Raw genomic sequence first — 27,097 nt, forward strand, 5'->3', positions numbered from 1 at the left:
CATCTTCTTCCTTGTAATTTAAGTTAATTTAGTGTAAACTTTCGCTTAGATAAAAAAAATTCAATGCTTAAGATTAAAACAAACAAAAAAAATCCTAGGTGCTGTTTCTTATGGAAAAGAATTGAGACTTGAATTCAAAAGTAGAAATAGGGTGACCATTCTCATTCATGAGCACTGTATATAATAATGCTTATCAGATGGCTGTTTATTTGTCAAATACTGACAAGTTGACAACTGAGCGATTCTGCATGTATCACTTCATCAACACATGCATATCAGATATCTTTGATTAATTCTTGATTGGATTCAAATAGTGCTTTCAAATTGTACGGCGCAGCGACGTCGGGATTTCCACTCCAAAATTGCTTGGCAAACTGCTCGTAGGCCTTTTCATTTGGATGAGCAGCGTCAAAGAAAAGATATTCAGTAACATTGTCGCATAAGTCATACTCTTCGATACCTCTCTTCCCTCCACAGCTATTAATTCCTCGATATGGACCAGTGCCACAACATGCCATCTTCCCTTCCTTGAAACCTTTGCCAACAATATCACAAGTCAAAAGAAATAATAGGAAAAAACGGATTAGTCAATCTCAAGTTTTCCAGATTGAGTAATATTTAAGTTGCTTTTTTCTTGAAAGTTTCATGTCAGTTTTTTCAGATTGACATATATATACTATACGAATGTACGGATAATGTGAATCCCGAAATGATGCATTGTTTTGTTATTTGCAGGTTTTGACTTCGTTCCCCCACTTGTATTTATTTTTATCGCTCTTTATTATTTAATAAAATTATGGAGATAGGGGATGGATGGGTCGTTCTATTGGGGATTTAGCCATTTCTAATCGCTCTAGGGGCAGGGAAATTGCCTACTTTGTAATTGATGGCTAAATCCCATGGTCTGGTCTTTTTTGACCATCTTGTGTGCGAGTTTGGAGAGTATAGCTACTATAGTAGACTAATAACCAAACTTTATATGTAACTCGACTCGTCTAATCCATTATCATCCTTTTATTTAAAAAAAAAAAAGCTTGCTTCCCATTAAATGATCTAAACAATGCATATTCATAATAACGAAAGAGGATTAAGGAAGTTGATATACCATATTTGGAAGGGTGATTTATTCTCTGTGTAATAAACTTGTTAAAATCGGAGAGTGAATATCTGAATCCCGTGAGTTCACTCTCTAGCTTTTTCAGGAGTTTGAAAAGTGCTTTGTTGTGTAGTTTCACGTATGGTGTAAGTTCTTCGTAGCATGCATCATTTGGTGTAGATCCTAGTGCTTTTCCGTAGGGAATACAACCAAGATCATACATGTTCATAAACCCAAAATTTCTTCCTCCTTCGTTATATATTTCCTGCCACAAAAGTAATATTTATTAGTACTCTATGTGCATATATATAATGAAACATTTTCTCAAAGTGCTAAGAATTTACTTTGATCACTGTAGTTATGTTGCCGATCACCAGGCCTCCAAATTCCTCATGGGAGTAGGTTCGAAGCACACTGGAATTTGTATCGAAAGGGAAAAGGTAATCGTAGCCCATAATAATACGCAGAGCTTCAATCCCAAAATTTAAGGCTGGGCCATTGTAGAGAGACATAGCCACATCTGGCTCTGACATAGTCCGAGTGGTTTTTTCGGTCGATTAATATATTGTCACGTGTAAGTTTTTTTGGAAGGAATACAATATGCACTTCACTCTCTCTATATGAATGTTCAAAGAAACATAAAAAATTTCAAAACTTGATTAAGAGTGGTTATTGCAAGAGGTAATAGGAGAAGGCGGAAATCGCTCTCCTATTTTTTTCTCGAAACTTATATGGTGTTTAGAGTTGCAGAAATACTGGTGTGATACCCAGACCATAATTATAAAGTTTGAATTGAAATATATATCACAACATAGCTATACCTCCCTCTGGTTTAGATGAATTCTCTCAATTATCTCTTCGAATTAATCGATAATGTTAAGTATGATTAAAAAGGAAAGCATTGAAGTAAAGCAGCTTTTCTCAAAAGTGATATTTAGGTGAAGCATTAACATATAGCTTAGGTGCTTAGTAGTTAAATGTAGCACTAGAAGTTATTAGCTATGACAATTTTTCTTGACGTAGCAAGATGATCAGAACCCTCTTCCATAGTCACTTTCTGAGTAATTGACACAGGAACCAAGCAAAGGCCTTTGCTTCTGAGGTCAAGCGCCTGCCCACTCCCAGATTCCTGTTGAAAATTTCAAATTTGTGAGAAAAACTTAATAAGAATTTAAAATATCATGGAAAATATACGTAAATAGGATCAGATACGAAATTTGAATCAAAATTAAAACTGAGGGACAATAAACTGATAGTAAGTTGTATCTAAACTGTTGTTTAGCTCCTCTTTATGTTGACAACCTGGTGCCCTTTTTCGTTTTGGATTAAAAATTTGTAACTGGTTCCATTTGTTTATGTGTCCCAAATATCTTATGTATATGTCTTCAAATTAATTCAAGTGCTTGCCGTGCGACCTGTGAGTGAAGAGCCGCAGCATTCTTGTATGAACTACCAAGCATCCTTAGCAGATTCTGCTACAAAAATTAAAAACAAAAACAAAAAACCAACAAGCAAATTTAGCAACTAAAACCTATCTGCAGCATATGAAAATGAAGATATTAATTATAAGTTTATTACCATAATTACTTCACTATATGTATACTTAATACCTGAATTTGTTCTTGGAGGAGCATGATATATGTGGAAGCCTCTTGAAGAACTGAGGCAGTGTCAGTCTGTAATATTATTATAAGTTAAAATCTTAGTTGTAGTTAATTTACAGAAAATGCAATATCAATTTTTTCTATTTATGCTAATTACCTTGCCATAGGGGGAAACCAATTTTTGGAGAGCTGTGATTTTGTCACTAAGCTTTTGGCTTCTTCTCACAGGCACATGATGCAACTTCTAGCCAAAAAAAATAAAAAATAAAAAATAAAACAAACAAACAGCAAAAGTTCAACAACAAATCCATAGCTTAATTAAATTTTAAATTAACACATATAAAATTTGATTAATTAGGATACCTTATTGTTTTGTTGCTCCATTGAGTTTTCTTGGAGCTGTTGATGCCAATATTGTTGTTGAGAATTATTATTTGTCATCTTGCTTCTCTTATTTTTGTATAATTCGTTGAGAGATGTTCTGTCACCAACAAGACCACCAAAGTCATCAACCTCAATTGGACGTTTCCTTGCATTTTGTATGGCCTGGCAATCCTTCAAGGATTTTACAAAATGGAACAAATTAGGGATTGAAGCATGGTTATATCACACAAATTCTACCAGATAAGATGCAAATAAAATGGAATCGTCTTCACCCCCATTTGTCTTCAATTTCCAAAAATACTTTGGGAAGTATTGCCATAATGTTTGATATTACCCGACCCGAGTATGACCTTTTCTTAAATGTGTAGTTCGGATACATATTCTCACAATATAAGATACATGTCGGTCAAAATTTTATTTGTGTAAGACCTATCGTGAGATAATCATCTGTAACTAAAGATGACGTGAACGATTGACATTAACAATGATCAGGTTATTCATTTAGTTTGAAATGAAGGACTAGTGAAATTTGAAATTGAGGAAATTCTTGTTAGTTGTTGATTAGGAACTTAGCTACAGACTAATTAAGAAGATCATTGGATCAACATACTGCTTGAAATTGGGGGGCTGAAATCTTTTTGTCCAGGAACATTGACTGCTCTGAAATGTCATCATATCTCAACGAACCAGATGGATAATTAACTGCAATCAGACAAGGTAATTACTGCAAATTAACCAGGTTCTTGTGTGAATTATTAGAGTTCACTAAATTACAAAATCAAGAAAAATTGGTAAAAAAATTAGGCAGAAATTAGAAAAGTTGCTCCTGAAATGGAAACAGATGGAAAAGGAAATGCACAAAACCTGGAGGTTGATAGGTAATGAGGGATGATGACTGCTGCAGAGGAAGAGAATAGTCTGCAGCTCTCATGTTATCATGGTTGTCACTTTCGAATGCGTTGGATCCCATGCAAAACCCACTGCCACCACGACAGGGGGTAACAATTATTATTTGGATAAATAATTAAACTAAGATTAATATAATAACCCCAATAATAATCAAAATGAAAATCTAATTAGTTGCTAGGGGACAGTCTTTGTCATTCTTCAGTTCTTGAGATTGTATTTGATAAGTACGAACAGAAATAGATGAGTAATCTAATTGGGAGGATGAGGTTATTATATATAATTTCTCAAAATAAGGAGATTAATTCCTATATATCTCCACAAATGTTTAAATTTAGGATAAAAGCTTGAAAAGGATAGAGTGCTTACATTTTACTGTTCATGTCCATTTGTGCATCCCAATTTGTCATCTGAACATCAATATTGTTTTCTGAAGAAATTGAGAAATAATTGAAATAATCTTATGCTCAAAGTAAACAATACTAATTAAGATTTGTGATGATGATTACCGCAGCTGTAAAGATGGGAGGGTAGAGATGGAAGGAGATCAGTGTTTCTCATTTGAGCCCAAAAAATCCAATCATGCAGAGAGAGTTGATCTTCTATTGATTTTTGAGACACTAGAATTCTTCTAAGCCCAGAAACTGAAACACATACAGAAACAAAATGTGATTTAACTGAGAGCACAATGCATGCAAAATGAATCAAGAAGAACCCACAAAAGTGAAAAATGAAATGAAAATTCTAGAAACCCAAGATTACTTGAAAGAGCAGATTCTCTATATATATATATATATATATATATCTCCTTATCATAGCACCCATCACGTGACCTGATCAGGTGATGAGTACTACACTCGCAAGAGTTTATACTCCCGGTGAGTGTTTTCCACTCTGAAGACATTATTTGAAAGCTAATCCATTTCCTCACCTCGGATCTCTTGAAACGAAAAGAGCTAGACCTGATGAGCTGAGAACTTTTCCCAGATGAATTAGTATATATTCTGTAGTGAAAAGGCGTGACCTTGAACCTCCCCTTGAGTGCAGCAACGGTTCTTTTCCTTTTGTAGAAAAATGTTGTGAGAAGAGGTTATATATAATTAGTAACTGTATGAATCATGATCACGAAAGGAATATGAAACGTCCAGGTGACTCAGAACCTTATATTATAATAGTATATTGGCCGGGGCGGCTCTCTCTCTCTTTCACTAGCATGTTTACTGTTTGCTTTCGCTTTCGCTTAATTTGACTTGATTTCTATATCAAATTATATGAGTCGAAAATGACTGGTTATTTTACTACTTGATGCAGCTGCATAGTCAAAGCTAAATAAGATGATGGAACGCTTGATAAATGACTCACATTTTGACTCGGTTTCTTTTCTGTTGCAAACTCTATATTGCACACGGTTGCATTCGTATATCCTTCGGGGTTTTTTAGCATGGACCGAGCATAGTATGCACTGGAAACTTCGACTGTTGAAACCTTAGTTGCTAAATCATTGGATATGCACATCTAGTCGTTTATTCATCTAATTCAAACTAGCGATCCATACTAGAATTTCGATAATTTCAGGGTAATTGATGGATATGTACTGTACTTTGAGTATGTGCAATCATAATTCAAAGGCATGGATGTGGATGAGCCTACTCAACATCCGAATGTGTTGCAAGAATATTTTGCAATATTTAAATTGAATAGTTCACTACTAATAGCATCGAGGCCTTTTAAGAAAAAACTCTCCAAGCTGGTAGGTTCTTTTGGCTCCGTTTACCTTCGCATTGAAATTTTATTTTATTTTCTTTAACCTAAGCGGTTAAGTTTAATACAATATCAGTACTGGATGGTTAATTAATGTGTTGTGCAACAAAGGATATTAGAGACGCTTTGATGATCTGTTGATGGAACTCAAATTGATGTTCTAACATAATTGTCAAGCCTAGATGAACTGCAGAATGAGGGGAATATATTGAGAGGACAGCAATTTCGGATCACTTACTGGAACTGAATGTGGGTCTAAAATTAGGCCATTGTTCTAATTTTGATATTTGTGAGTGAGCAATATCCTGATTATGATCTGTTTGTTTTCATAGTCTTTCACGTGAATATATGGATTTTTTAGAAGCTTTTTCTAATTTTGATAATAGCTAGGGAACCAGGTAATTAATAATACAACTTTGGAACTATTTTCTTTCGGTTGATTCTTTTATACCTAATTTTCTGGGTGCTATCAACTCATAGGCAGAAAAGGGATGAAATTGCTACTTTAGTAGTACTCTATTGAGTTCATTGTTTCAGCTAGTATTACTTATGAAATTGAATCTGCAACTTATAAGTGAGAAAAAACAAAAAAAATAAAAAGCATCTTAATTCAGGCTGGTTTGGTATTGCTGTGCTTTGAAAAAAAAACTGTTTCTGATGTGTTGTGAGAATAAACTCATTTTGCCCGCTTCACGTTTTCAGTTTTTTTTTCACCAAAAACTATGAAAATAAGCTATTTTTAAGTGTTTACCAAACACCTTTTTTAGCTCAACTTTTTTTTATACCCACTTTTTATAAAATCACACCAGTATCAAACCAGTACTTAAAACATCATGAATAAGCCAAGGCTAGTCAATCTGGATGTTTGGATAATTATATCATTTGGTATTGCATTAATATTAGAATTTGGAGACGTTCTTAGGAAATACAAAAGTTCCAAACAATTTAAAAGTGAAAGGCATTCTACTTTTTGGAATAGTTTTTTGGTGTGTCTGTTACACTGTCACGTAATGTTACTAATTAGTTTTTCAGTATGATAATTACTCTGTCACATATAATATTACTAATCTATAAACTATAATATGTATTTTCTCCCGGCCCTATAAATTAAATTAATAGGCTTAAATGTCAAAATGGTCCCCGTGTTTTACTATATCAGTCAATTTAGTCCCTGCGTTTTCAATTTGGCCAAATGGGTCCCCGTGTTTACATCCATTAGCCAATTCAAGACAATCGGTTAAAGAACCGTTAAAATTGGCACGTGCATGGCACATGAGAGGACAAAAACATAATTTTATTGTACCCCCACTAAACATACGCAATATACGATGCCTATATTTTGAAATTGATGATTCGTTTCAATTCACTTGAATACTAAGCAATTTAGGGTTTTAACATCCATTTGATCAGAAATCCAGAGATTATGGGATTGCCGACTGAGTTCAACAACGTCACACTTGATGTTCGAACATAACCTATGCCTAGCCCACATGTTTGAATCCCTCATTTCAACCAATCTCTAGAGTAGTCACCAAAAGCTCAGTCAGCAACCCCACAATCATTGGATTCCGACCAAATGGATGTTGAAACCCTAAATTGCTTAGTATTCAAGTGAATGGAAATGAAGAATTTATTGCAGTAGGTTCTGTTGAAATGTCCCACATCGTATCAATGAGAAAAGAAAAGTATAAATATCATAACCCCACTTCAACTAACATCGAGGCCTTTTGTGATAAACCCCACACCTGACGGATTGTGCAGGTGGTAATTACCAAGTTTGGGACAATATCGATGTTGTTGGAAGTGGGCCATATGGTATGTCTCTCTGATAATTATACATGGTATCAGGGCCAGGGAGCGGGCCCGTACTGTACTACCACGTGATGGGTAGGTCCCCTTAAGCCTGTGTGATGATGGTGGGTCTCTTGGCCCCGTGTGTAGGGTGAGTCATCTTGGCTCTACATGGTTGTGGTTGTCGATATGTGGATTTCCCACGTGTGACCCACTAATTGGGTCTCTCATGAGGGGGATTGTTGAAATGTCCCACATCGACCATATCAATGAGAAAAGAAAGAGTTTAAATATCCTAACCCCACTCCAACTAATAATGAAGCCTTTTATGATAAAACTCCACACCTGACGAATTGTGCATGTGATAATTACCAAGTTGGGGACCATATCGGTGTTGTTGGAAATGGGCAGTATGGCCCGTCTCTCTGATAATTCTACAGGTTCATGTGTACAAATAAAATTACATTTTTGTCCTCTCACGTGCCAAGCACCTGGCAATTTTAATGGTCCTTTAAAGGATTTTCTTGAATTGGTTAACGGATGTAAATACAGGGACCTATTTGGCCAAATTAAAAACAAAGGGAGTAAACTGGCGGATAGAGTAAAACTCATGGACCATTTTGACATTTAATTCCATCACTTTGCTATGAAAAGGATAAAGCTAAGGAGACCAAATTTTTAAACCAAGTTTGCAAACCAAACAATGTGTTTGTTGATAATTATATTATTACTTAAGCATTGATTAACATGCTTATTTCCTATTTGTGACACATCATTTGGTTTGCAATTTTAGTTTAAAATTTTAGTCTTCTTATCATTACCCATATAAAATATTTCTCGAAAGAATTAGACTATATATTAATTTGTCTTCTGTGCCTGGTCTTATTAAATTGATTCCACTTATTAACAAAGCTTAATTTTGACCTCTTCGCAAAATTGGGTTGAAAGTTAATTGACCAATGTCCATTAGCATGATGCAAATTAATTAACAATAATTAATCACCATCTCTTTTTCTTGTTTGGTGGGTCATTCTCCGACCGTCCTAGGTGTCATAGTTGTTAATTATCCTATCTCTATTAATAATAGGGAGTTTTAATGAAACATTTCTAGTATTATTCATTTTTAACGAAAATGATATTTTTCCTCTAAAAAGTCACTTCTGGAACTATTCACTTACAATACATTTTTGTTCTTTTGATTAAAACTCAAAGTTTTCAAGTCTTTTTCATTAATTTTCTTTTAATAATATAGTTCGGCAAATAATGTTATATAATATAATATTAAGAAATATGCTCGATGACATTGTTAATATTTTTTGGCTTATCAAACTTTTAATCAAAAGGGTTTACGAGAAGTTGGGGATTAAAAGAACAAAGAGTACGTTTTCTAGTTGTTGTGTTTACTTTACATATTGATTCTCGAGTCTCTAATGAAATTTACAGTCCGACGTAACATGTAAATTACGAGAACTGTTATTCACAATACTCTTAACACTTATTGACAAGGCTCATTTTGATAATAATGTAATATAAGAATAATCCTATGGAGGCTAAATTTATAGATAAAATTGGCAAATTAAATGATGCTTAAGTAATAATGCTTAGGAGGCTAAATTTATTCACAATAAGAACAAACATGTTTATCGACGCTTAAGTAATAATTCAATTATCAACTTTCATATCATTTAAATTACAAAATTTTGTCTCAAAAATTGGTCTTCCTAACATTAGTCGTAATATAAACATGACTAAACAAAGGTAGAGAACTGTTGTCATCCTAAAACCTCTACATGTTATGGTTTATACGTTCTTATTCACCTGCAATCTTAATAAACAAAAAAATTAAGTCAACCTCTCTTAATTTGGTGTCTAGCAAATATTAACAATCTGCAAAACATTTATAAACTGCCATCTGTCAGCGTTTAATCTGATAGTTAAGTTGGAAAACTCTTTAAAATTATATTGCACGGCTGAGTCCTGTGACTGCTGCAAAACAAACCCTGCACCTGTGTTGTTATTTGAGAGACAGAATCAGAACACGTAAACATTAGTTTAGTAGATTATAAAAATAATATAAAAGCTGCAGGATAGTTTTATCTTAAACATTAGGGTTGATCAACCAGGTTGAAAATCTAGAAGTCAAAACTGGAGATTGTCATTTAGGTCCTGTATTCGACCTTAAAAATAAATTGAAATTCATCTGCATAAATAGCTTCTCGATGCTTACACGAACGAGTCTTCCCCCATGCAAATTAATATATAAATTATGTTAATTAGTCTTCTGCTTAATTATTAAATTATGCATGGTCTACTATCAAAATACAAGATTAAACGAATTCCTCCATGTAAATAATAATAATAATAATATTATGACCTTAGGTCTATTTTATTATGGAAGTCAATCCCCAAATCCATCCCTCAGTGACTCAGTGGACTCTATCTTGTTATCCATATGATCAATCATATCATTATGTTTGTGATAATTATATGCAGGCCTCTATATTAAGGGAAATGTTGATGGGAATGCACACATAAGGTACAATATTATAGTAAGGATCTTGTAGTTCAAGCAGTTACTAGTGTTTATGCACCCGGAGTTCTTTGTTTGAATATCTTTCGAGTGTCTGAATCATCATTTCATTGTCTATATATTTAGAGAGCTCATTTTGTTAAGTCAAAAACTTCATCCTAACTTTATCTATATAGAAGTGAAGATTGACATTTTTATAGTGTCAATAGTAGCTTCATTTTACTGTGATAAATTTAACGTTTGATTTTACTATCGTCCATTTCAATATGACATTTGCCCAGCCAAATGATAGAAGCTACATATGTGATTTTTTTTTCTTTCCAAATTCTAAACTACTTTATTTTTTCTTCAAACTTGAAAGTATGGGGCAACCGCACTACTCTAAACAACTGGCACAACTCACATATTGTCAAATAAGCTGAAGAGTAAACGATTATCAAATGTTGGATTGCCTTACATCATACTATAATGAACATACTATTCAAAAGCCCAATTTACTGAGGAGTTTTAATTTGGGCTGCATGACTCCGGGCTGAGCCTCAAAGCTTGGATCCAATGGGCCTACAAATCAAATTCGATCCGACACTAAATTACGACCCACTGGACCAAAGTAGGGTCCGAAAGGGCAATTCGGTCAATCGATCCCTCATTCCCACCAAATATAATTGCTCGGGTTCACGTCACTCGTCCTTTCTTAAGCCCTAGAAACCCTAGCTCTCTCGGAGGCGCCTCTGCTGATACCGCGCATCTCTTCTGGTACGTGATTTTTCAGTCCAAAACTTCATAATTTCCATCAATTGTCTGATATTGTTTCGATTAGGGTTTGCTTTCAGTCTTTATTTGTTAGAGTTTCGTCCTTTTTAATTATTTTTTGAGGTTGATTTGGGCATCTGGATCTCTTGGATCTTGATTTTGTTAATTTGATTTGGAATACGTTTTGTTTTGGTGTGCTTGGATTGAAATGCTGTTATTTTTGTGCTTAAGTAGGTCAAATGTTTGTTTTTTACTTGATTATGGTGGGAATAAATGATTCTGGAATTGGGTTTTTATAAATTAGGGGCTTTGAACAAGTGTGATAATTGTGGAATCTAGATTGATATGTTTGACTGAGCTAGAAATGGGGAAAGGGATCGAACTACCGTTACTGGTTTTCATTTTGCTTTTTTAACACATTGCTTAAGAGTGTAAGATTTGACAAGTGAATAGCTTTTGTATTATGTTTTTGTTTGGTGGTTTTGTACTTGTTGACTTGCGTGCAATAGCTCCGATGAACTTATATTGGATTATCTTTTCTGAAATGCAAAAGCGACAATGAGAGTTAGCGTTCTGAATGATGCTCTTAAGAGCATGTACAATGCTGAGAAAAGGGGCAAGCGCCAGGTCATGATCAGACCATCGTCCAAGGTCATTGTCAAGTTTCTTTTGGTGATGCAAAAGCACGGTATGCATCCATCAGTTAAAGCTATACATCATTTTCGTTATTTCAAAGTTTCTATGTGAGTTGTTATTTTTCTGGGTGTATGGATAGTAATATTTTTGGTTTTGCTATGTAGGATACATTGGCGAGTTTGAGTATGTTGATGATCACAGGGCTGGTAAAATTGTGGTCGAGCTGAATGGAAGGCTTAACAAGTGTGGGGTTATCAGCCCTCGTTTTGATGTCGGCGTTAAGGAGATTGAGGGATGGACTGCAAGGTTGCTTCCCTCTAGACAGGTTAGCCCATTTTTATCAGTTAGCTATTTCAAGCCTAGAAACAGGACATATGTCTTAGTCGATTCTTTTGAGGAAACGTATATAGTTTGGATTTGTAACTCGTCTATTTTTGAGCAAAACAAAATTGTAAAAAAATGTTATTGGCAAGATTATATATTATTGATCATGTCAATGGTGATTGGTCTAGCTTTTCAGCTGGCTCCTGTTTGAGCTTTCCTGTAATGTGCTTCATGTATCATATCAGATCTTTTGTGTCGGATGAACTTTGAATTCTCGTTTTTTCTGCTTGATCGAATGTTATGCATTGTGTTGTATTTCTTATCCACTTAAGCTTACGGATGTTTGGTTGAACTTGCAGTTTGGATACATTGTGCTGACAACATCTGCTGGCATTATGGACCACGAGGAGGCTAGAAGAAAGAATGTCGGTGGTAAAGTGCTTGGTTTCTTTTACTAGGCAAAGCTTCAACGAATGAGAATCGAGTTTTCCTGTTTCTGAGAGGAGCTTTGGGGTGTACTTTTGAACATCTTAGGATACGTCTATGTTTCAATTTGTGTTTGTTTTGGATGCTGATAGAGATTACTGAAACGTTATTTGCTTTACTTTTATCTTATGGAATCCAAATTTTGGCTTCAATCAAGTAATGCTTTTGCTTTGTATGTTTTTCTTTGAATAACGAATGGATGAAGGTTGGTTGTTATGAAAGATGCTGTGTTAGCTTTTTAATGCTATATGCTCGGCATCGTTCTGAAAATGGACTTGAGCTTGCATATTGTACTCTTTCAAATTAATATCCATCTGTTGGTCGGTAATCTGCGACTTAAGTTACTTGAGGAGAAAGGAAGATTAGTTATTAAACCGCGGGTGTTCTTCACTTGTAAGTGAGAAGTCGTAGTTTCAATTCTCACTTTGTAAGTGAGAAGTCTTAGTTTCGATTCTCGCTAAAAGCGAGTTTGAACAACATTATTGCTAGCCCTTTTTTGTTAATGTAGATAACATCGTTTGTTAAAAAAAAAAACGATCTTGTTTGATCGTAAGCGCCTCCATTCCTCTCAAAATTAAGGAAATGGATTGGTATTGGGCAATAACAGTAAATTCGAACTAAATGGATAGTTTTGAAAACGACAGAATTATGGGTCTTAAAACGGTGAAGAGTACAAACAAGTCTGAAGTGGTTGAGGGGATCATGTTCCAATTTTTCTTCAAGTTATTGATTAAAAGATAGAGAATCATCAAAACCATACAAAATGGACTCCTAAGTGCTTTAATGGTCCACGTGGATCTACAAAATCCCACAATAAAACTCATGCATGGTTAATGCGCGGAACTGTTACTAGCACTTTAAAATATTATGCTCTCCGTTTTATTTTTTATTTTTCATACATCGGTGAAGTGCAGAATGACTTCAAGAATATCCTATAAACTATTGTACGTTTAGATTACCGAGATAAAAAAAAAGAAAAGAAAAATGTGATGTTTGAGAACAAGAGACTACATAAACCAGCAGGGATTTTATTAATGCCAATACTGGAGGACTGTCCCCCCTTGACCTAGCAGTAGTGGAACTGGTGGTGGCATAAGTAGTACTGGTTTTTGAAGCATGATATTAAAGTTAACAACAACACGATTAGCATGGCCCCTGAGGAAGGATGACACGCTTAAATCGGAAAACAACACAAAGATAAAAGATTGCGGATACTGCCAAAGATCTGTAGTTGCCCTAGCTACCATCAAAGCCAACCAACATGACTTTCAAATTTCAATTAGCTTTTTCGTCGTCGCTTGCGTCATCTTCGTTGGTAGTAGCAACAACATGGTGACCACCAACTTGACCACCACCAATGGTATCTCCGCCGCCACTCCCGACTTCCATTGGCAACGAGGCGCCGAGGACGAAGAAGTTGGAGAAGCAAGAAGGTAGATGATGATGGTGTTCAAGAGCTTTTCATGTTGGAAGGGTGATAAAACATGGGCGCGTTATGACGTTTTGTAGGTGAAGGGAAGGTGCGGGTAGAGTATCTTCTCAGGATATACTCCGAGCACAACTTTTTGTGTTCCTTCCCATTCACCTTTTCTCTCACTTCCCAATTATTTTTTCTTTTTTTTTTTTGGGTGGGCTTTCAAATATTCTAAATTGAACTTTTAGACCATGTCTATTGGGGTGTCTAAGGGTCATGGGTTAAAGACGAAATCTAGCCTTCAAATCTTTGTTGTTGTTCTAATGGTGTACGAGGTTAGAGGCTAAAAAGTGTTATTGATTAGTTTTTACAGGCTATAATTTTTTTCTTAAACTGGCCTTGTGAAGCGCTTCGGGTAAGAGCTGGCGCTTAAACTGTCTTCGTCAAGAGTTCTAGACGATTTCAGCTTAAGTCAGATACATCTCATTAAATATTAATTTTTATCATTTGATACGATAAATATCACTTTTGCCTACGTTAGTTCGTGGAAAGCTAAACCTCTCGTTATATAATACTTCAAATATTTGCAATCACACACTTGCAAAAGTGTGTAAAACTTCTTTTAACTTATTCTTATCGGATCATAAAATTATCTTCTTTAAATTTGAGAGTTAACAAGCACCATTTGAGAGTAAAGTAATAAATTATTAAATTGCCTAGGTGTGTGAGTATTTGGGCTTATAAAGGTGTTATGACCCAAAATAACTTGGGCCTTAGGGGCCTAATACGAAACATACAGGACCTCAAAAATTCAAAAGTTTGCCAAAATCATTTTCTTTTTGTTGGATTAAATTATCAATTAAAAAATCTCGAACCGGATGACAATCCATTATCTTAAGGGAAATGCTAAGAAGATCAAATTTATAAACTAAATTTACAAACCAAATGTGTCACAAATAGAAAATAAGTACGTTAATTAACACTTGTAATAATCCAATCATTAAAATCCGCATCATTTCATCCAAATTGGCATAGATATATGTGTGTTATCTTTTCACTCTGACTCTAATTAGTGTTTTGTTCTCTTACCAATTGTTGTATTCTATTACGTGTGGGTAACCTCATTTTTTAATTTTAGTGATCATCCAATTTCGAAAGATAAATTGGAACACAATTTTTGCTCCGTATGGAAGACGATAGGTATTTTATGCATTCGTACTTATCAGTCTCTGCAATCACCAAAAGGATAAAGTTGAGATATCAAGGAGAGTTCTGCTAGAACATGAACACGATGCATTTGCTATTAATGGAAAGTTAACGTAATGTTTAATTTTGAGTGTAATTTCTAACGGGCTTCGAGTTTCAATTCTAATTTTCTTATTACAAAAATTATCTTTTGAATATCCTCTCACAATGTTACTATCCGATTCAGCCTTTAGAATTTTTATTTGGTGGTACGCCAATAAGGAAATGAATCATTTCCGGATTCATTCATTCTAATTCTAGAAACCCATCAATCTGGATTTTTGAAATTTGATTGAACGGCTACAAATAGAGGCTCACTTTAAAATTATAATAACTTTAACCGTTGAATCAAAATTCAATGGTCTGAATTGGTAGATCCCTAAAATTAGAAGGAAGAGATCCGGAGATGATCTATTTTTTGCAATTTTAGATTTTTTCCTCGCAAAAGAAAAACCGGGAAAATATTAAGTGAAGGCGGGTGTACGGAGATGCAGTGCGGTCCCATACAGTGGCGAGTCACCCGCGTATTATACAGGGACAGCCCTAGAAATCAAATTTCTGAAACCCGACGTCGTCCTCCCAGATATTGGATCGTTGTCGCGTCTCCGACGACCGCCCGCTTTAAGCTTCTTCGAAAGGTTTATCTCCTCTCTCTCTCTCTCCTCTGCGATCTCCTGCAGTTCCTTAGATTTTGTTTTTTGTTGATTTTTTGGTTGTGAAATTTGGGTTGCAGAGAGTGGTTTGGATTTGGAATTAGGGGTCGGTGTTAGAATCGATCAATCCATGGCGACTGCGCAACCGGCAAGGGGTCGGACCGATTACGATTATCTCATCAAGCTTCTCCTCATTGGGGACAGTGGTTAGTCATCGTTTTTGTTTGGTTCCCGAGAAAATTATGGAATTTGCGAATTGGAATTTGAACTTTTTGAGATCTAAAGTGGTTTTGCTTTACTTTGGTATTTCTGGTGGGCAATGTACTTCAAACGAAAATAAAAAAAAAAGTCATTTTTGGAAGTATTTTCTGTTGCATAATAGTGGGTGTAGGGTGATATTTAGTTGTGTCAAGTTTGAAATTTTGAATGCTTGCAATTTTTGATAAATTTAGTGTTTGAGGGACCTGTATGTGCGTGTAATTAGATGGTTTTGTATGAAAGATCCAGTTTTGGGTTTGATGAAGACTAAGAGAGTGAGTATAATCATATTTCAACGAAACTTTTTTAGGTATCGAAATGAAAACAGAATGCGAGAGTAATATCCGACTCTAATCTGACTCGGTATGAATTACAAGGTGAGTGCGAGTACGAACAATGACCATATGGCATTGTACTGTCTTTCGGGGGTTGAAGAGCATTTTAACCTCTTGTTAAGACTTGATGTGAATTACTGCATAAAGGTTAAATAAGAGCTCTGCTGGGGATCATGGTTTTGGCTTCAGTTGGGATTATTGCTTTTAAAGTTGCTTTGAGACGCAAAGAAGGATTTGATTTGTTTGGATGGTGTCCTGGATCTTGTGTATTAAAAAAAAGGATGTAAATTGGCCTTTATTTGGGAGATATTTTTAGTTTCGGCTATAAACTTCTTGGTTCTAAAATATAAAAACATTTCTGCTGTAATTTCAGGTGTTGGCAAGAGTTGTCTGCTTTTGCGTTTCTCTGACGGCTCCTTCACAACAAGTTTTATCACCACTATTGGGTTTGTATCCGTAAAATCTGTTTCAATTTTTGTATCTGGAAACTTTAGCAAGTGAACAAGTTTTATGAACCAAAATATTAAGTCAGTTAGGACATGGTCATTAGCTACTGCTTAAAGCTTCTGTAGAAATATGTCATAAGGAACTATTACGTTGTGTTTTATTGATGAAGATTCATCTTTGTTTAGCATCTCTTAGATAGTCCTTTGTTGACAGGATTGATTTCAAGATAAGAACAATCGAGCTTGATGGCAAACGGATTAAATTGCAAATCTGGGATACAGCTGGTCAAGAACGATTTCGAACAATTACAACAGGTTTGTGTTTGAGATTTTACAGATAGATAATTTTAAATTGGAAAATAGACAGTTGCTGCTGACAATAGAAGAGCAGGGGGCAGGGGGTTCCTTTCTTAGAGATGATTTTTACCTTTTTTTTTAATTGTGTCCTCCTTTATTGTTCTTCAGGAGTTTCCTTACATATTTATGTTATGCTCTGCAGCTTACTATCGAGGAGCCATGGGTATTTTGTTGGTGTATGATGTTACCGATGAGTCATCTTTCAACAGTAACTTCTCGTTTTTCCTTTACCCTCAGTATATGAATTTTTGATAGCATGCTGATTTTATGTTCATTTTGCTTATCTATTTATGTTATAATAATCCAAATTCTAACAAATTGGGATGTAGAGTTGTAGACATTTCAACCTTGTGGTTCATTTTGGGTGTGCTTAAACTGGTGTAGTTCTTTTCAGTTTGACCGTTAATTCATTGAGGTGGTGGATGATTAAAACCATCAGAGGCACTTCTTCCATCTCTGTATAAATTTTATAGTTCAATCTAGCACTTCTTTGGGTAATTGTCTATTCATGTGCAGACATTAGAAACTGGATTCGCAACATTGAGCAGCATGCTTCTGTCAATGTCAACATGATTCTGGTGGGAAACAAAGCTGATATGGATGAAAGCAGAAGGGTGTGTAATTTGTATTTTTTCACTTGCAGGAAATGCTCTTTTTTTTTTAAGCCGGTGAAAGAATTAGAAGGGATGGCTGTGATGAGTTTAGAATCCTATTGGGTTTACATGAGGATGCTAGAATTGCGTGCTCTATCCCTATCCATCTATTTTTGCATGTGTTTGTGTGTGCGGGCATGCCCAAGCTTTAATTATCTATATTCTTAGGCTGTGCCGACTTCTAGGGGTCAAGCTCTTGCTGATGAGTATGGTATCAAGTTCTTTGAAACTGTAAGTAGTAATATGCCTTCGGTATTTTGACTACATAATCAATTCCGTTTTTTTTATATTGAAAGAAAATGTTCTGCAGAGTGCAAAGACAAACCTGAATGTGGAGGAGGTCTTTTTTTCAATAGCCAGGGATATCAAACAGAGACTTGCAGAATCTGATGCCAGGGGCACTGAGGTATTTTCATCCTCCCCAAAGTGGGAATCCTTTTTTTTACCCCAACTCTTCTCTCAAAATGTTGGTGAACTCATTTGGTTTCGATGGTTTCAGCCTCAGACACTTAGGATTAATGAAGACAGAGCCGGTGGTCAAGCTGCGCAAAACTCATCTTGCTGCGGTTAGTAAAAAGAGGGAAGGTTCTGTTGGTTGTAGTGATGTGGATTTGAGGTAAACCTTGATAACTCCGTGGGGGGCGCCTCTCTTAGGTCTCTCAACTACCTGCATTAGTAGTAAAAGTAGTTTTTTTTTTTTCCTCATAATTCTGGAATTTACAATGACACTTCTACTCTTTCATCGTCTTTCGGGTCTGTTTGTTGCCTGTCTTGATGTAGATAGATAATCAGGTTATTTTCAAGGTAGAGCTTTAGGTGTTCACTTTGCCTAGTTTGACTGATATTATTGAGTATGTCTTCAAAGTTCAAACAATGTGAATTACCTTTCTGCAGTAAACCCATCATTCATCCCTTGTTTTTATCATTGGTCATTGTTTCTCCACATTCTTTATGATATTACTGATACTGATTAGACGATTAAAGAACCGATCGAACGCCCCGAACCTTTTTACAATCTATACAGTAAGCTGAATTCGGATCTGGGTGAGAGCTCAGCAGATTTAGCAGACTGTGTACATAGGCAAAGTGACTTTTATGGCTGCAGTATCGAATGCTGCAGCTGCTTTGAGTGAGCAACAAAGCTCTGTAAGCTGCTAATAAAAAAGGAATGAAGCATATATGGGTGGGGCCAATTTGGCCACTGTAGCTTGCCCTTCCACTTGCTTCCGATTTTGTCTCTCTTCCTGTAAAACTAGAGTAGTTTAGATTAGCGTCATTGCAAAATAAACAAGATGTAAATGCAGATCCCGCACATATTGATCCAAATGTTAGTAAGGCTAAAAGGCTATATGCTGAAAAATGACCCGTTTTAATAAAAAACTCATCTCCAATAGAAGGTTGGGCAAAAAATGTATGGAGCTCACCAGACCAAAAGTTAGCCTAAAGGCTAACGAGCTGGCTACTTTCAGCCACCCTCCAAGCCCCGATTCTGCCATTCTCCACCATGTAATCCAATGGATGAAATGGACCAAAGCATGATTAAAACTGTTTCCATATAATGTTTTCAATAAAAAGCATAAGAGTGGGCTCGAAAGAACAAACTTAAAAAGCAAGTAAACCTCTACCACAGTGGTAGAAAGGAGTTTACCCTTGCATCATGATATATGTTCGAATCTTATCGGCTTTTTAATTTAACATCTAATCTAACAAATTTATCATTTAACAAAAAAAAAGAAAAAGAGAACAAACTTAAAAATAATAAATTATTGAGGGGCTAAGTTTTAGCCTATTTCGATTGGAGATGATATATAAATATGGTCTGACACTATTTATTTAAATATAATTTCTTATAGGGTTATAATTCTGGATAAGACTATGTTTAACTATTTCGGTTAGAGATGACCTAAACTATGGATCATATGATATGCCTTCTTTCTATGTGAGCTGATGTACACCACAAATGTTACAAAGTATCGAATGAAATGTGCTTGGCTCATTACATGTAAGTTACCTTTAATGTCAACTTATAATTTACAGCTAAGAAGGAATGACCCTTCAAATTAGCAGTATTCGAATTGAATGGTGCGACTACTTTGAGCGAACACCAAGGCTCTTCAAAAAGGAAAAGGATCCTCTCTGGATCATTTTGTAGGGATTTTATCCTAGGGATCCTCACATTCTAGCCGTTCATTGTACATCGTGTAGCCAGTTTTCGTTAGATACTATTTGTATTTAATTTTAAATAAAAAATCAAATAATTTCTAACCATACGATATACAATGAATGATTAAAAGTAGATTCATATGGAATCCAATTCCCTTCAAAAAAACAACCAAACAAGGAAAGTTGGAAGACTAAAAGGAAGCAAAGTAGAACAAGGAAGAATATATCTTGGGAACCCGCTAACCAAAACAAGAGTTAGGCATTATTTATCGGAAAATGATTTACGCATTCTTAATTTTTTAATGCTCTTCCCCATTTGAGTTTATTTCATAATTCTATTTTGAAACTTACATGAAATGAATTTACCGTTGCAATTTCTCTCGGGGTAGGTCAGATTTGTGCCTCTTTTAACACCAGCAATAAAATAATTTAAAAAAAAATCAGGAAGTAAGATTTGATTTGGTTTTGACAATTGACCAGAAAAAGAAAACAGAAAATGGAAATGGATAAAGAGGAAATTGGAGGAATAGTCACTGAACTATCATCAAATTATAGCTCTTGTTCTCCAATAAAAAATTTATTAGATTTGATCCCTCAATAAAAGGTACATTGAATCTCTTGCACTAACGGCGTTAGATTTTTTGTTACCTTACGAACGAATTGTCTCGACAACTAAACCTCCGGCGCCTCACCACCTGCAATCAAATGTCTCTTCGCTCACCAAATGCGGGTAAGAATTTAACGGAATTGGTTAGGAAGGACCAACGCTCCACCCACATTTAATCAGGTTCGAGGACTAAAATGTAATGAATTATTAGTTCAAGACCAACATCACAATTCAATCATAATTCATGACCATTCCTCAAATATCCGCGGAAAATATAAGGTAGCTTTCCAGAAAAGCTCAGAATAGTCCCCGTCGCTTCCCAGCGATTTGGTTCTTGTCCATTCTCTTCTTCCATCCACCTCTCGCCTTCAACTCAACTCCCACTTCCAGGTAAATCCCTAATCTCCGTTGATTCCAAGCTCGCATCTTTGGGTAGTTTAATCCCGTTTCTGTGGAGACAACCGAAACGAAAACGAAACGTCTCGTCCACGAAGTATACAGTTCATGGAACAGTTTCGTTTCTCTGTTGATCAAACTGGTCATTGATAGTTCTCGATTGGTTTTGTTAACTTTTTATTTGTTTAATGTCATCAAATCCTTGATCTTTCTAATCTTCCAAGTTCATGAACTCGTAGTATAATTATTTTTTTCTGTTTTTTGATTGGTTTGATCAGGGTTTTGTATGATCGGGAAGGTCTGAGCTTTGGGAGGTGAATTGGGATAAAGTTTTTGTGATTGATAGATTGGGTTGGTAGCTATGTCGTGGTTTAGAGCTGGGTCTGGTGTGGCAAAGCTCGCCATTAGGAGAAGTTTATCGAATAGCGGGTCCTATGCGGCTAGGAGGCGGGTTCTTCCGTCCCAAAGCCGAGACTTTCACACCACAATACCTAAATCGAAGGCTGCCCCGGTTCCACACCCTGTACCCCTCTCTAGGCTAACTGATAGTTTCTTAGATGGAACCAGCAGTGTTTATTTGGAGGGGCTTCAGAGGGCTTGGGAAGCCGACCCCAATAGCGTTGATGAGTCGTGGGACAATTTCTTTAGGAATTTTGTGGGTCAGGCCTCTACCTCGCCCGGAATTTCGGGGCAGACCATTCAAGAGAGTATGCGTCTGTTGTTGCTTGTGAGGGCATACCAGGTCAATGGTCACATGAAAGCTAAATTGGACCCTTTGGGTTTGGAAGAGAGAGAAATCCCAGATGATCTTGACCCTGCTCTATATGGGTTCACTGAGGCTGATCTCGATAGAGAGTTCTTTTTGGGGGTCTGGAGGATGGCTGGGTTTTTGTCCGAGAACCGTCCTGTGCAGACCCTTAGGTCCATATTGACCCGGCTTGAGCAGGCTTACTGTGGGACCATTGGGTATGAGTATATGCACATTGCAGATCGTGAGAGATGTAACTGGTTGAGAAACAAGATTGAGACTCCTACACCAATGCAATATAATAGGCAGCGCCGTGAGGTTATTCTTGATAGGCTTATTTGGAGTACACAATTTGAGAACTTCTTAGCCACTAAGTGGACAGCAGCAAAGAGGTTTGGGCTTGAAGGGGGAGAAACTCTTATTCCTGGCATGAAGGAGATGTTTGATAGGTCTGCTGATCTCGGGGTTGAGAGCATAGTTATTGGAATGTCTCACAGAGGCAGACTGAATGTATTGGGTAATGTGGTTCGGAAACCTTTGCGTCACATATTTAGTGAATTCAGTGGTGGAACAAAGCCCGTGGATGAAGATGGGCTCTACACAGGGACTGGTGATGTCAAGTATCACCTGGGAACCTCTTATGATCGACCCACTAGAGGTGGGAAGAGAATCCATTTATCTTTGGTTGCAAATCCAAGTCACTTGGAAGCTGTGGACCCCGTTGTTGTTGGAAAAACTAGAGCAAAACAATATTATTCAAATGATGCGGACAGGACCAAGAATATGGGTGTCTTGATTCATGGAGATGGTAGCTTTGCTGGACAAGGTGTGGTCTACGAGACTCTTCATCTAAGTGCTCTTCCGAACTATACCACTGGTGGGACTATACACATTGTGGTGAACAACCAAGTTGCGTTCACAACTGATCCAATGTCCGGAAGATCGTCACAGTATTGTACTGATGTTGCCAAAGCATTGAATGCCCCTATTTTTCATGTAAATGCTGATGACGTGGAGGCAGTTGTTCATGTATGTGAGCTTGCAGCTGAATGGCGCCAGACCTTCCATTCTGATGTTGTGGTTGATTTAGTATGCTATCGTCGATTTGGGCATAATGAGATTGATGAGCCCTCTTTCACGCAGCCCAAAATGTACAAGGTTAGACCTTATTTTCTATTAATTAAATATTTGATTTTCTTAATTGACTGAAGGAAGAAAAATTCTTTTTCTCATTATAAATCCCAAAGTCCTCTCCTTATTGTGTCCTGGTATATTATATGGTGCAGCTATTAAGATGTGCAAAGCTGACTCCTGATTTTTTTTCCCTACTTAATTGGGGATTTGCAGGTTATTCGGAATCATCCCTCAGCTCTAACAATCTACCAGAACAAACTTCTAGAGTCTGGACAAGTAGCCAAAGAAGACATTGAAAGGATACAAAGCAAGGTTAATGAAATTCTCAATGAAGAATTCTTGGCTAGCAAGGATTACACTCTTCAAAGAAGGGACTGGCTTTCATCCCATTGGTCTGGATTTAAGTCACCTGAACAGATTTCTCGTATCCGGAATACTGGGTAGAGCACTGTTTTCTACCAGTTTCACCTGTTCTTCGCAATATCCGATTTTATTTAATTGTATTTTTAATGAATTTTATATGCTGCTGTACAGGGTAAAACCAGAGATTTTGAAGAGTGTTGGCAAAGCAGTTACAGCCCTTCCAGAAACTTTAAAGCCTCACAGGGCAGTAAAGAAGGTGTATGAACAACGTGCACAAATGATTGCAACTGGTGAAGGAATTGATTGGGCAGTTGCGGAAGCACTTGCCTTTGCTACACTACTAGTAGAAGGTAACCATGTTCGACTGAGTGGTCAGGATGTTGAAAGAGGTACATTTAGTCATCGGCATTCTGTTATTCACGACCAGGAAACTGGGGAAAAGTATTGCCCTCTTGACCATATTACGGCTGGCCAAGATGAGGAAATGTTTACAGTTAGCAACAGGTAAAGCGTGATTATTTGTTGTACTGTTCCCTTCTGCAAGGATCCTTTACTTGTTTTTATGGTTGTTAAAATATCTATAAATGCATAGAAGATTTTGACCATTGTTTTTTATCTGGTTAGGTTCAGTCCAGAGTTTTCTTGTGCTTTAATGTAGTGATCGAGAATTTGATTCATTAGCATTCCCTTGTACTGTACTGTATAATGTAAGAAGAAATGGTGATGTTTGTCCATGAGTCTATGTTAGGGGTGATTTCAGTTCCCAACATTCTATTTGATATACATGTTGTATTCTTTACACCATGATTTACTTCTTTTATTCATGAACATCGTCCACATATCCCCGAAAACTTGCTTCTCTATGGTTTATACAACTCAATGTGTTAATTTGCCACCTCTTGCTGCTGTACTCCATCTTAAAGATAGTTGGACTGACAGACTGCGCAACATGGCTTATGAGACACTGAATAGTACATATTTAATTCGTCTTCTATACAAGCTAATTGTCTTTGTATTTACAGCTCACTCTCGGAGTTTGGAGTTCTTGGATTTGAATTGGGTTACTCGATGGAGAGTCCAAATGCATTAGTGATCTGGGAAGCTCAATTTGGTGATTTTGCAAACGGAGCTCAAGTTATCTTTGATCAGTTTTTGAGTAGTGGGGAGTCCAAGTGGCTTCGTCAAACTGGGCTTGTTGTGCTGCTTCCTCATGGTTACGATGGCCAGGGCCCTGAACATTCTAGCGCCCGACTGGAGCGATTTCTTCAGGTATTTGTTAGTCAAATATGGTTCACTCCTCCCCCATCTTCCCTTTTTCCTTTGGGCAACAGTAGTGTCTGGCATGCATCCTGAAGTAATACCGTTACCTAATGTTTTTACAGATGAGTGATGACCATCCTTTTGTCATACCTGAGATGGATCCCACACTTCGAAAGCAAATTCAGGAATGCAATTGGCAGGTTGTGAACGTGACAACTCCTGCCAACTACTTCCATGTTCTGCGTCGTCAGGTGAGTGGAAATATTTCATTTATCAATATTTTCCAGCATCGTGATGAGTTTCTGCATGTTCTGACATTTTTCCTTATTTCCAGTTACACAGGGAATTCCGCAAGCCTCTTATTGTGATGGCTCCTAAAAACCTGTTACGGCACAAGGATTGCAAATCAAATCTATCTGAGTTTGATGATGTGCAAGGTCACCCAGGTTTTGACAAGCAGGGGACCAGATTTAAGCGCCTCATCAAGGACCAGAATGGCCACTCTGATCTGGAGGAGGGTATTAGACGGCTGGTCCTGTGCTCCGGCAAGGTAATTATATTCCTAGTTTTCCTCCATATATAAGCACACACATGCATGCATGTACATGTTTGACTTCTAATTGCGTTATGGTTTTTCCAGTAAAGTAATCAATTGGCTAGTATGAAAAACAAAACCTGACAGAAGTAGATCATTATCTTGACTTATAGATGATTATGATTTGTAAGTTGTATTATTTTACCTGAACATGGGACAAAATGTTTATTCTATCTTCTATCCTGTACAGGTTTATTATGAGCTTGATGAAGAGCGAAGAAAGGTTGAAGCAAAGGATGTTGCAATTTGTAGAGTGGAACAGCTTTGCCCTTTCCCGTATGACCTCATCCAGAGAGAGCTGAAGCGATATCCAAGTATGTAGTCTGGACTCTGTAGATAATGATTAATCGAATGTCGAAAATTTTTGGTGATGTATATAATGCTATGAGGCTCAGGGTGATGGGGTTTTTTGTTCTCTCTGGGGGCTAAATTTTGCTGACATCATGAGGTTGACACATTCCTTATTTGGTTCCTGCAGATGCTGAGATAGTTTGGGTCCAGGAAGAGCCGATGAACATGGGCGCCTACAGCTATATCGCACCCCGCCTTAGCACTGCCATGAAGTCCCTGGGTAGAGGAACTTTCGACGACATAAAATATATTGGCCGTGCTCCATCAGCTGCCACGGCCACTGGTTTCTATACAGTTCATTTGAAGGAACAAAGTGAGATTGTACACAAAGCGGTACAGAAGGAGCCAATTGAGTTTCCCAGTTGAAGTCTGCCATACTTACCGAAAACCAAACAACGACGTGTTTATATATCTTCGTATAATACTGTCTGAATTTTTGTGTCCTGAACTTTTGTCGATTCAAATGGTGGTTTTTAACCGTGGTATGCCATGTAAGCGAGAGCGGCGTCTCGGAGAATAATATCTCTTTGTTTCTTATTGTGATCCAAGTGTTTTGAGAATAATGTCAAGCTGCTTTATATTAATGACACAAGGTTGGTTTGGCCATTCCGGATGATAAATATTTTTTTGGATCTTTTTTTTTTGTTATTTCCCGTTATATATTATGATATAATTGAAATATTTGGTTAAACATTATTATATTAATTCGAAGTTTTAAGTCTTGTCTTTTCCACTCCCTAAATTTCTTTAAATTGATGTCTTCGGCGGCATGTATCTCACACCAGAACAACTACAAGAATGTGATGATGTGCAAATGACTCGAGTAAGTTGCTCAAAAATAGGAAAATCAATATAGGTTTAGGATCAGGAGGGGTATTTTTTGACACATATTTTGTAGTCTACTTTGTAATTTTTTTCAACAATTTGAATCATGTATATTTTAATTCATCATTCATAGATCATGCCTACAAAAAATTATTTAAATTCAACATTATATGACCCTTGAATTAAATCACCATCATTTTAGTATTTCTTTGCAAAATTGTTCTTTCTTGTTTATACTACTGTTGACCCTAAAAACTACAAAGCCTACGTGGCGCGCAGACTGAGTAATTAATGAGCTAACTACGTCATTCGGTGAATGCGGGGCGTGCCAACTCGTCGGCCGAGCTCGGCCGAGGAGTAAATTTGTTGATGTTGCGTTGGGTCGCGCTACTGACTTCTGCGTCTTGCGATTGCGGCAGAGAAAGGAACACGTCTCGGCCTCTTGGGCTCTCGAACCTGAAGACAAGGTTACTATTCTTACGAAGTTCAATATCAAATTCGGCTTTCAATGTGCCGAATGTAATAACTGTAACACCTCACTTCGCCGAGAAGGCTGATGAGATGACCTCGACCAATAAGGATTTAGAAACCCTTCTCGACCGAGACTTGGATAGGTAATCAATCGTTCTCGCCGCAGTGCTGTTGATGCCAACGGAAGATACTGCGAGACCGACTGACTCTACGGTGACAGAGCTATCTATGCCGACTTAAGATATCACCGGTTGCTTCCACAGTGCTGTTGATGCCAACGGAAGATGTGTCAGCAAAAAAGAAAATGAAAAAAAATCTCAAGTTGTTGAGAGTTTGCGCAGGGCAATTTTGTATTGATTTGCAGGGGCTTTCCTTAATGCACAGCTTCCCCTATTTATAGCGCTGGTCCTCGAGCCCGAGTTACAATCCTATTCGGACTAGGTTTCCCTCTCTGGATCAACATCACCTCGACCAATCCTATCTCCACTAGGACTACGAATCTAGTCCTTAACTGAGCCAGATTCGCTTTCTGGATTACTGATCCCGTCGAGA

The 27,097-nt window shown here is 36.8% G+C and overlaps 5 protein-coding genes across 8 annotated transcripts; 3 read left to right on the forward strand and 2 right to left on the reverse strand.

Moving 5' to 3' along the window:
* Positions 1-133: 133 nt before the first annotated feature.
* On the reverse strand, positions 134-1,644 carry LOC126633924 (GDSL esterase/lipase 2-like). The gene is made up of 3 exons (XM_050304451.1): positions 1,441-1,644; positions 1,106-1,361; positions 134-535 (listed from the first exon to the last, which is right to left on the reverse strand). Exons 1-3 carry the CDS (start codon positions 1,627-1,629, stop codon positions 276-278), a joined length of 705 nt encoding a protein of 234 aa, XP_050160408.1. The 5' UTR covers positions 1,630-1,644; the 3' UTR covers positions 134-275.
* Positions 1,645-1,937: 293 nt separating this feature from the next.
* On the reverse strand, positions 1,938-5,094 carry LOC126633889 (transcription factor bHLH113-like). Of its 4 annotated transcripts, none has more exons than XM_050304434.1 (10): positions 4,922-5,094; positions 4,500-4,634; positions 4,360-4,420; positions 3,949-4,064; positions 3,695-3,786; positions 3,064-3,255; positions 2,858-2,944; positions 2,707-2,772; positions 2,512-2,571; positions 1,938-2,225 (listed from the first exon to the last, which is right to left on the reverse strand). In XM_050304434.1, exons 2-10 carry the CDS (start codon positions 4,549-4,551, stop codon positions 2,082-2,084), a joined length of 870 nt encoding a protein of 289 aa, XP_050160391.1. In that variant the 5' UTR covers positions 4,552-4,634; positions 4,922-5,094; the 3' UTR covers positions 1,938-2,081. The 4 variants fall into 4 exon arrangements, with proteins under 4 accessions (XP_050160391.1, XP_050160381.1, XP_050160386.1 ...); XM_050304424.1 differs by lacking the exon at positions 4,922-5,094 and adding an exon at positions 4,753-4,915 and having other exon boundaries at positions 2,858-2,941; XM_050304429.1 differs by lacking the exon at positions 4,922-5,094 and adding an exon at positions 4,753-4,915 and having other exon boundaries at positions 2,512-2,568.
* Positions 5,095-10,717: 5,623 nt separating this feature from the next.
* LOC126633946 (40S ribosomal protein S15a-1-like) lies at positions 10,718-12,492 on the forward strand. Its single transcript, XM_050304463.1, has 4 exons — positions 10,718-10,828; positions 11,379-11,513; positions 11,626-11,786; positions 12,145-12,492. The coding sequence occupies exons 2-4, from the start codon at positions 11,384-11,386 to the stop codon at positions 12,241-12,243; spliced, it is 390 nt and encodes a 129-aa protein (XP_050160420.1). The 5' UTR covers positions 10,718-10,828; positions 11,379-11,383; the 3' UTR covers positions 12,244-12,492.
* A 2,912-nt stretch (positions 12,493-15,404) lies between these two features.
* On the forward strand, positions 15,405-18,545 carry LOC126633932 (ras-related protein RABE1a-like). Its single transcript, XM_050304455.1, has 9 exons — positions 15,405-15,568; positions 15,664-15,789; positions 16,550-16,622; positions 16,837-16,937; positions 17,122-17,187; positions 17,496-17,593; positions 17,801-17,863; positions 17,943-18,038; positions 18,132-18,545. The coding sequence occupies exons 2-9, from the start codon at positions 15,714-15,716 to the stop codon at positions 18,201-18,203; spliced, it is 645 nt and encodes a 214-aa protein (XP_050160412.1). The 5' UTR covers positions 15,405-15,568; positions 15,664-15,713; the 3' UTR covers positions 18,204-18,545.
* Positions 18,546-20,638: 2,093 nt separating this feature from the next.
* On the forward strand, positions 20,639-25,869 carry LOC126633876 (uncharacterized). Its single transcript, XM_050304410.1, has 9 exons — positions 20,639-20,792; positions 21,077-22,704; positions 22,894-23,120; positions 23,215-23,547; positions 24,066-24,312; positions 24,426-24,554; positions 24,638-24,853; positions 25,089-25,212; positions 25,377-25,869. Exons 2-9 carry the CDS (start codon positions 21,160-21,162, stop codon positions 25,613-25,615), a joined length of 3,060 nt encoding a protein of 1,019 aa, XP_050160367.1. The 5' UTR covers positions 20,639-20,792; positions 21,077-21,159; the 3' UTR covers positions 25,616-25,869.
* The last annotated feature ends 1,228 nt before the right edge of the window (positions 25,870-27,097 follow it).

This window comes from Malus sylvestris, chromosome 1, assembly GCF_916048215.2.
Source record: "Malus sylvestris chromosome 1, drMalSylv7.2, whole genome shotgun sequence".
Taxonomy (NCBI): domain Eukaryota; kingdom Viridiplantae; phylum Streptophyta; class Magnoliopsida; order Rosales; family Rosaceae; genus Malus; species Malus sylvestris.